A 10,696-nucleotide genomic window follows, 5' to 3' on the forward strand; every position below is an offset into this window, starting at 1 on the left:
TGACTCTGTACCGGTACCCCCTGTATATAGCCTCCACATTGACTCTGTACCAGTACCCCCTGTATTTAGCCTCCACATTGACTCTGTACTGGTACCCCCTGTATATAGCCTCCACATTGACTCTGTACCGTAATACCCTGTATATAGCCTCCACATTGACTCTGTACCGTTGCCCCCTGTATATAACCTCCACATTGACTCTGTACCGGTACCCCCTGTATATAACCTCCGCATTGACTCTGTACCGGTACCCCCTGTATATAGCCTCCACATTGACTCTGTACCGTAATACCCTGTATATAGCCTCCACATTGACTCTGTACCGGTACCCCCTGTATATAGCCTCCACATTGACTCTGTACCGTAATACCCTGTATATAGCCTCCACATTGACTCTGTACCGTAATACCCTGTATATAGCCTCCACATTGACTCTGTACCGTAATACCCTGTATATAGCCTCCACATTGACTCTGTACCAGTACCCCCTGTATATAGCCTCCACATTGACTCTGTACCGTAATACCCTGTATATAGCCTCCACATTGACTCTGTACCAGTACCCCCTGTATATAGCCTCCACATTGACTCTGTACCGTAATACCCTGTATATAGCCTCCACATTGACTCTGTACCGTAATACCCTGTATATAGCCTCCACATTGACTCTGTACCGTAATACCCTGTATATAGCCTCCACATTGACTCTGTACCGTAATACCCTGTATATAGCCTCCACATTGACTCTGTACCGTAATACCCTGTATATAGACTCGTTATTCTTATTCTTATTGTGTTACTTTTTATTTTAGTCTACCTGGTAAATATTTTCTTCTTCTTGAAATGCACTGTTGGTTAAGGGCTTGTCAGTAAAGCATTTCACGGTAAGGTCTACACTGTTGGTTAAGGGCTTGTCAGTAAAGCGTTTCACGGTAAGGTCTACACTGTTGGTTAAGGGCTTGTCAGTAAAGCGTTTCACGGTAAGGTCTACACTGTTGGTTAAGGGCTTGTCAGTAAAGCGTTTCACGGTAAGGTCTACACTGTTGGTTAAGGGCTTGTCAGTAAAGCATTTCACGGTAAGGTCTACACTGTTGGTTAAGGGCTTGTCAGTAAAGCGTTTCACGGTAAGGTCTACACTGTTGGTTAAGGGCTTGTCAGTAAAGCGTTTCACGGTAAGGTCTACACTGTTGGTTAAGGGCTTGTCAGTAAAGCGTTTCACGGTAAGGTCTCCACTGTTGGTTAAGGGCTTGTCAGTAAAGCGTTTCACGGTAAGGTCTACACTGTTGGTTAAGGGCTTGTCAGTAAAGCGTTTCACGGTAAGGTCTACACTTGTTGTATTCGGAGCATGTGACAAATAAAATTAGATCTGTCTTAATGCTTCTTCCAGTCAGTTGTGACTCTCAGTGTGTGTGTGTGTGTGTGTGTGTGTGTGTGTGTGTGTGTGTGTGTGTGTGTGTGTGTGTGTGTGTGTGTGTGTGTGTGTGTACAGTACAGAGAAATATATTCCTTATTTAAACTGTTCTACGGTGTACTGCCCATCTCTTTCACTACATAGGTGCCAGGTCCTGGAGGGTTTGTGGGCTGTGTGAGGGACCTGGAGCTGAATGAGGAGAGCATAGCCAATCCCTCAACAAGTCTGGGGGTTGTTCCTTGCTTCCAGACCACTCTGCAGCCTGGGGTATACTTCTCCTCCCAGGGAGGACACATGGCTATAGGTACAGTATACCTCCTCTCCTCCCAGGGAGGACACATGGCTATAGGTACAGTATACCTCCTCTCCTCCCAGGGAGGACACATGGCTATAGGTACAGTATACCTCCTCTCCTCTCCTCCCAGGGAGGACACATGGCTATAGGTACAGTATACCTCCTCTCCTCCCAGGGAGGACACATGGCTATAGGTACAGTATACCTCCTCTCCTCCCAGGGAGGACACATGGCTATAGGTACAGTATACCTCCTCTCCTCCCAGGGAGGACACATGGCTATAGGTACAGTACACCTCCTCTCCTCCCAGGGAGGACACATGGCTATAGGTACAGTATACCTCCTCTCCTCCCAGGGAGGACACATGGCTATAGGTACAGTATACCTCCTCTCCTCTCCTCCCAGGGAGGACACATGGCTATAGATACAGTATACCTCCTCTCCTCCCAGGGAGGACACATGGCTATAGGTACAGTATACCTCCTCTCCTCCCAGGGAGGACACATGGCTATAGGTACAGTATACCTCCTCTCCTCCCAGGGAGGACACATGGCTATAGGTACAGTATACCTCCTCTCCTCTCCTCCCAGGGAGGACACATGGCTATAGGTACAGTATACCTCCTCTCCTCTCAGGGAGGACACATGGCTATAGGTACAGTATACCTCCTCTCCTCCCAGGGAGGACACATGGCTATAGGTAGAGTATACCTCCTCTCCTCTCCTCCCAGGGAGGACACATGGCTATAGGTACAGTATACCTCCTCTCCTCCCAGGGAGGACACATGGCTATAGGTACAGTATACCTCCTCTCCTCCCAGGGAGGACACATGGCTATAGGTACAGTATACCTCCTCTCCTCCCAGGGAGGACACATGGCTATAGGTACAGTATACCTCCTCTCCTCCCAGGGAGGACACATGGCTATAGGTACAGTATACCTCCTCTCCTCCCAGGGAGGACACATGGCTATAGGTACAGTATACCTCCTCTCCTCCCAGGGAGGACACATGGCTATAGGTACAGTACACCTCCTCTCCTCCCAGGGAGGACACATGGCTATAGGTACAGTATACCTCCTCTCCTCTCCTCCCAGGGAGGACACATGGCTATAGGTACAGTATACCTCCTCTCCTCTCCTCCCAGGGAGGACACATGGCTATAGGTACAGTATACCTCCTCTCCTCCCAGGGAGGACACATGGCTATAGGTACAGTATACCTCCTCTCCTCCCAGGGAGGACACATGGCTATAGGTACAGTATACCTCCTCTCCTCCCAGGGAGGACACATGGCTATAGGTACAGTATACCTCCTCTCCTCTCAGGGAGGACACATGGCTATAGATACAGTATACCTCCTCTCCTCCCAGGGAGGACACATGGCTATAGGTACAGTATACCTCCTCTCCTCTCCTCCCAGGGAGGACACATGGCTATAGGTACAGTATACCTCCTCTCCTCCCAGGGAGGACACATGGCTATAGGTACAGTATACCTCCTCTCCTCCCAGGGAGGACACATGGCTATAGGTACAGTATACCTCCTCTCCTCCCAGGGAGGACACATGGCTATAGGTACAGTATACCTCCTCTCCTCCCAGGGAGGACACATGGCTATAGGTACAGTATACCTCCTCTCCTCCCAGGGAGGACACATGGCTATAGGTACAGTATACCTCCTCTCCTCTCCTCTCAGGGAGGACACATGGCTATAGGTACAGTATACCTCCCTCTCCTCCCAGGGAGGACACATGGCTATAGGTACAGTATACCTCCTCTCCTCTCCTCCCAGGGAGGACACATGGCTATAGGTACAGTATACCTCCTCTCCTCCCAGGGAGGACACATGGCTATAGGTACAGTATACCTCCTCTCCCTCTCCTCCCAGGGAGGACACATGGCTATAGGTACAGTATACCTCCTCTCCTCTCCTCCCAGGGAGGACACATGGCTATAGGTACAGTATACCTCCTCTCCTCCCAGGGAGGACACATGGCTATAGGTACAGTATACCTCCTCTCCTCCCAGGGAGGACACATGGCTATAGGTACAGTATACCTCCTCTCCTCCCAGGGAGGACACATGGCTATAGGTACAGTATACCTCCTCTCCTCCCAGGGAGGACACATGGCTATAGGTACAGTATACCTCCTCTCCTCCCAGGGAGGACACATGGCTATAGGTACAGTATACCTCCTCTCCTCCCAGGGAGGACACATGGCTATAGGTACAGTATACCTCCTCTCCTCCCAGGGAGGACACATGGCTATAGGTACAGTATACCTCCTCTCCTCCCAGGGAGGACACATGGCTATAGGTACAGTATACCTCCTCTCCTCCCAGGGAGGACACATGGCTATAGGTACAGTATACCTCCTCTCCTCCCAGGGAGGACACATGGCTATAGGTACAGTATACCTCCTCTCCTCCCAGGGAGGACACATGGCTATAGGTACAGTATACCTCCTCTCCTCCCAGGGAGGACACATGGCTATAGGTACAGTATACCTCCTCTCCTCCTCCCAGGGAGGACACATGGCTATAGGTACAGTATACCTCCTCTCCTCCCAGGGAGGACACATGGCTATAGGTACAGTATACCTCCTCTCCTCCCAGGGAGGACACATGGCTATAGGTACAGTATACCTCCTCTCCTCCCAGGGAGGACACATGGCTATAGATACAGTATACCTCCTCTCCTCCCAGGGAGGACACATGGCTATAGGTACAGTATACCTCCTCTCCTCCCAGGGAGGACACATGGCTATAGGTACAGTATACCTCCTCTCCTCCCAGGGAGGACACATGGCTATAGGTACAGTATACCTCCCCTCCTCTCCTCCCAGGGAGGACACATGGCTATAGGTACAGTATACCTCCTCTCCTCCCAGGGAGGACACATGGCTATAGGTACAGTATACCTCCTCTCCTCCCAGGGAGGACACATGGCTATAGGTACAGTATACCTCCTCTCCTCCCAGGGAGGACACATGGCTATAGGTACAGTATACCTCCCTCTCCTCCCAGGGAGGACACATGGCTATAGGTACAGTATACCTCCCTCTCCTCCCAGGGAGGACACATGGCTATACCTCCTCTCCTCCCAGGGAGGGTACAGTATCCCTCCTCTCCTCTCCTTCCAGGGAGGACACATGGCTATAGGTACAGTATACCTCCTCTCCTCTCTCCTCCCAGGGAGGACACATGGCTATAGGTACAGTATACCTCCCTCCTCTCCTCCCAGGGAGGACACATGGCTATAGGTACAGTATACCTCCTCTCCTCCCAGGGAGGACACATGGCTATAGGTACAGTATACCTCCTCTCCTCCCAGGGAGGACACATGGCTATAGGTACAGTATACCTCCCTCTCCTCCCAGGGAGGACACATGGCTATAGGTACAGTATACCTCCTCTCCTCCCAGGGAGGACACATGGCTATAGGTACAGTATACCTCCTCTCCTCCCAGGGATGACACATGGCTATAGGTACAGTATACCTCCTCTCCTCCCAGGGAGGACACATGGCTATAGGTACAGTATACCTCCTCTCCTCCCAGGGAGGACACATGGCTATAGGTACAGTATACCTCCCTCTCCTCCCAGGGGAGGACACATGGCTATAGGTACAGTATACCTCCTCTCCTCCCAGGGAGGACACATGGCTATAGGTACAGTATACCTCCCTCTCCTCCCAGGGAGGACACATGGCTATAGGTACAGCATACCTCCTCTCCCTCCTCTCAGGGAGGACACATGGCTATAGGTACAGTATACCTCCTCTCCTCTCCTCCCAGGGAGGACACATGGCTATAGGTACAGTATACCTCCTCTCCTCCCAGGGAGGACACATGGCTATAGGTACAGTATACCTCCTCTCCTCCCAGGGAGGACACATGGCTATAGGTACAGTATACCTCCTCTCCTCCCAGGGAGGACACATGGCTATAGGTACAGTATACCTCCTCTCCTCCCAGGGAGGACACATGGCTATAGGTACAGTATACCTCCTCTCCTCCCAGGGAGGACACATGGCTATAGGTACAGTATACCTCCTCCTCTCCTCCCAGGGAGGACACATGGCTATAGGTACAGTATACCTCCTCTCCTCCCAGGGAGGACACATGGCTATAGGTACAGTATACCTCCTCTCCTCCCAGGGAGGACACATGGCTATAGGTACAGTATACCTCCTCTCCTCTCAGGGAGGACACATGGCTATAGGTACAGTACACCTCCTCTCCTCCCAGGGAGGACACATGGCTATAGGTACAGTATACCTCCTCTCCTCCCAGGGGAGGACACATGGCTATAGGTACAGTATACCTCCTCTCCTCCCAGGGAGGACACATGGCTATAGGTACAGTATACCTCCTCTCCTCCCAGGGAGGACACATGGCTATAGGTACAGTACACCTCCTCTCCTCTCAGGGAGGACACATGGCTATAGGTACAGTATACCTCCTCTCCTCCCAGGGAGGACACATGGCTATAGGTACAGTATACCTCCTCTCCTCCCAGGGAGGACACATGGCTATAGGTACAGTACACCTCCTCTCCTCCCAGCGAGGACACCCGGCTATAGGTACAGTATACTTCCTCTCCTCTCCTCCCAGGGAGGACACATGGCTATAGGTACAGTATACCTCCTCTCCTCCCAGGGAGGACACATGGCTATAGGTACAGTATACCTCCTCTCCTCCCAGGGAGGACACATGGCTATAGGTACAGTATACCTCCTCTCCTCCCAGGGAGGACACATGGCTATAGGTACAGTATACCTCCTCTCCTCCCAGGGAGGACACATGGCTATAGGTACAGTATACCTCCCTCTCCTCTCCTCCCAGGGAGGACACATGGCTATAGGTACAGTATAGTATACCTCCCTCCTCCCAGGGAGGACCCATAGGTACAGTATACCTCCTCTCCTCCAGGGAGGACACATGGCTATAGGTACAGTATACCTCCTCTCCTCCCAGGGAGGACACATGGCTATAGGTACAGTATACCTCCTCTCCTCCCAGGGAGGACACATGGCTATAGGTACAGTATACCTCCTCTCTCTCCTCCCAGGGAGGACACATGGCTATAGGTACAGTATACCTCCCTCCTCTCCTCCCAGGGAGGACACATGGCTATAGGTACAGTATCCCTCCTCTCCTCCCAGGGAGGACACATGGCTATAGGTACAGTATACCTCCTCTCCTCTCCTCCCAGGGAGGACACATGGCTATAGGTACAGTATACCTCCTCTCCTCTCCTCCCAGGGAGGACACATGGCTATAGGTACAGTATACCTCCTCTCCTCCCAGGGAGGACACATGGCTATAGGTACAGTATACCTCCTCTCCTCTCCTCCCAGGGAGGACACATGGCTATAGGTACAGTATACCTCCTCTCCTCTCCTCCCAGGGAGGACACATGGCTATAGGTACAGTATACCTCCTCTCCTCCCAGGGAGGACACATGGCTATAGGTACAGTATACCTCCTCTCCTCCCAGGGAGGACACATGGCTATAGGTACAGTATACCTCCTCTCCTCTCCTCCCAGGGAGGACACATGGCTATAGGTACAGTATACCTCCTCTCCTCCCAGGGAGGACACATGGCTATAGGTACAGTATACCTCCTCTCCTCTCCTCCCAGGGAGGACACATGGCTATAGGTACAGTATACCTCCTCTCCTCCCAGGGAGGACACATGGCTATAGGTCCCTCCTCTCCTCCCAGGGAGGACACATGGCTATAGGTACAGTATACCTCCTCTCCTCCCAGGGAGGACACATGGCTATAGGTACAGTATACCTCTCCTCTCCTCCCAGGGAGGACACATGGCTATAGGTACAGTATACCTCCTCTCCTCCCAGGGAGGACACATGGCTATAGGTACAGTATACCTCCTCTCCTCCCAGGGAGGACACATGGCTATAGGTATACCTCCTCTCCTAGGGAGGACACATGCTATAGGTACAGTATACCTCCTCTCCTCCCAGGGAGGACACATGGCTATAGGTACAGTATACCTTCCCTCTCCTCCCAGGGAGGACACATGGCTATAGGTACAGTATACCTCCCTCTCCTCCCAGGGAGGACACATGGCTATAGGTACAGTATACCTCCTCTCCTCCCAGGGAGGACACATGGCTATAGGTACAGTATACCTCCTCTCCTCCCAGGGAGGACACATGGCTATAGGTACAGTATACCTCCTCTCCTCCCAGGGAGGACACATGGCTATAGGTACAGTATACCTCCTCTCCTCCCAGGGAGGACACATGGCTATAGGTACAGTATACCTCCTCTCCTCCCAGGGAGGACACATGGCTATAGGTACAGTATACCTCCCTCTCCTCCCAGGGAGGACACATGGCTATAGGTACAGTATACCTCCTCCTCCCAGGGAGGACACATGGCTATAGGTACAGTATACTCTCCTCTCCTCCCAGGGAGGACACATGGCTATAGGTACAGTATACCTCCTCTCCTCCCAGGGAGGACACATGGCTATAGGTACAGTATACCTCCTCTCCTCCCAGGGAGGACACATGGCTATAGGTACAGTATCTCTCCTCTCCTCCCAGGGAGGACACATGGCTATAGGTACAGTATACCTCCTCTCCTCCCAGGGAGGACACATGGCTATAGGTACAGTATACCTCCTCTCCTCCCAGGGAGGACACATGGCTATAGGTACAGTATACCTCCCTCTCCTCCCAGGGAGGACACATGGCTATAGGTACAGTATACCTCCTCCTCTCCTCCCAGGGAGGACACATGGCTATAGGTACAGTATACCTCCTCTCCTCCCAGGGAGGACACATGGCTATAGGTACAGTATACCTCCTCTCCTCCCAGGGAGGACACATGGCTATAGGTACAGTATACCTCCTCTCCTCCCAGGGAGGACACATGGCTATAGGTACAGTATACCCTCCTCTCCTCCCAGGGAGGACACATGGCTATAGGTACAGTATACCTCCTCTCCTCCTCCCAGGGAGGACACATGGCTATAGGTACAGTATACCTCCCTCCTCCCAGGGAGGACACATGGCTATAGGTACAGTATACCTCCTCTCCTCCCAGGGAGGACACATGGCTATAGGTACAGTATACCTCCTCTCCTCCCAGGGAGGACACATGGCTATAGGTACAGTATACCTCCTCTCCTCCCAGGGAGGACACATGGCTATAGGTACAGTATACCTCCTCTCCTCCCAGGGAGGACACATGGCTATAGGTACAGTATACCTCCTCTCCTCTCCCAGGGAGGACACATGGCTATAGGTACAGTATACCTCCTCTCCTCCCAGGGAGGACACATGGCTATAGGTACAGTATACCTCCTCTCCTCCCAGGGAGGACACATGGCTATAGGTACAGTATACCTCCTCCTCCTCCCAGGGAGGACACATGGCTATAGGTACAGTATACCTCCTCTCCTCCCAGGGAGGACACATGGCTATAGGTACAGTATACCTCCTCTCCTCCCAGGGAGGACACATGGCTATAGGTACAGTATACCTCCTCTCCTCCCAGGGAGGACACATGGCTATAGGTACAGTATACCTCCTCTCCTCCCAGGGAGGACACATGGCTATAGGTACAGTATACCTCCTCTCCTCCCAGGGAGGACACATGGCTATAGGTACAGTATACCTCCTCTCCTCCCAGGGAGGACACATGGCTATAGGTACAGTATACCTCCTCTCCTCCCAGGGAGGACACATGGCTATAGGTACAGTATACCTCCTCTCCTCCCAGGGAGGACACATGGCTATAGGTACAGTATACCTCCTCTCCTCCCAGGGAGGACACATGGCTATAGGTACAGTATACCTCCCTCCTCCCAGGAGGACACATGGCTATAGGTACAGTATACCTCCCCTCTCCTCCCAGGGAGGACACATGGCTATAGGTACAGTATACCTCCTCTCCTCCCAGGGAGGACACATGGCTATAGGTACAGTATACCTCCTCTCCTCCCAGGGAGGACACATGGCTATAGGTACAGTATACCTCCCTCCTCTCCTCCCAGGGAGGACACATGGCTATAGGTACAGTATACCTCCTCTCCTCCCAGGGAGGACACATGGCTATAGGTACAGTATACCTCCTCTCCTCCCAGGGAGGACACATGGCTATAGGTACCCTCTCCTCTCCTCCCAGGGAGGACACATGGCTATAGGTACAGTATACCTCCTCTCCTCCCAGGGAGGACACATGGCTATAGGTACAGTATACCTCTCCTCTCCTCCCAGGGAGGACACATGGCTATAGGTACAGTATACCTCCTCTCCTCCCAGGGAGGACACATGGCTATAGGTACAGTATACTCTCCTCTCCTCCCAGGGAGGACACATGGCTATAGGTACAGTATACCTCCTCCTCTCCTCCCAGGGAGGACACATGGCTATAGGTACAGTATACCTCCTCTCCTCCCAGGGAGGACACATGGCTATAGGTACAGTATACCTCCTCTCCTCTCCTCCCAGGGAGGACACATGGCTATAGGTACAGTATACCTCCCTCCTCTCCTCCCAGGGAGGACACATGGCTATAGGTACAGTATACCTCCTCTCCTCCCAGGGAGGACACATGGCTATAGGTACAGTATACCTCCTCTCCTCTCCCAGGGGAGGACACATGGCTATAGGTACAGTATACCTCCTCTCCTCCCAGGGAGGACACATGGCTATAGGTACAGTATACCTCCTCTCCTCCCAGGGAGGACACATGGCTATAGGTACAGTATACCTCCTCTCCCTCTCCTCCCAGGGAGGACACATGGCTATAGGTACAGTATACCTCCTCTCCTCCCAGGGAGGACACATGGCTATAGGTACAGTATACCTCCTCTCCTCCCAGGGAGGACACATGGCTATAGGTACAGTATACCTCCTCTCCTCCCAGGGAGGACACATGGCTATAGGTACAGTATACCTCCCTCCTCTCCTCCCAGGGAGGACACATGGCTATAGGTACAGTATACCT

The 10,696-nt window shown here is 52.3% G+C and overlaps 1 protein-coding gene across 1 annotated transcript in view; it reads left to right on the plus strand.

Moving 5' to 3' along the window:
- Window positions 1-1,889, plus strand: part of LOC135532230 (laminin subunit alpha-5-like) — a gene marked incomplete at its 5' end in the record, with an annotated part of 99,364 nt that extends 97,475 nt beyond the window's left edge. The window contains one exon of the mRNA XM_064959822.1: window positions 1,556-1,889. Within this exon, the coding sequence (XP_064815894.1) occupies window positions 1,556-1,855 (300 nt within the window). The remainder of the gene's footprint in view (window positions 1-1,555) is intronic.
- Between the last annotated feature and the right edge of the window lie 8,807 nt (window positions 1,890-10,696).

The sequence above is a fragment of the Oncorhynchus masou genome, unplaced genomic scaffold (genome assembly GCF_036934945.1).
Source record: "Oncorhynchus masou masou isolate Uvic2021 unplaced genomic scaffold, UVic_Omas_1.1 unplaced_scaffold_1774, whole genome shotgun sequence".
NCBI classification, from domain to species: Eukaryota; Metazoa; Chordata; class Actinopteri; order Salmoniformes; family Salmonidae; genus Oncorhynchus; species Oncorhynchus masou.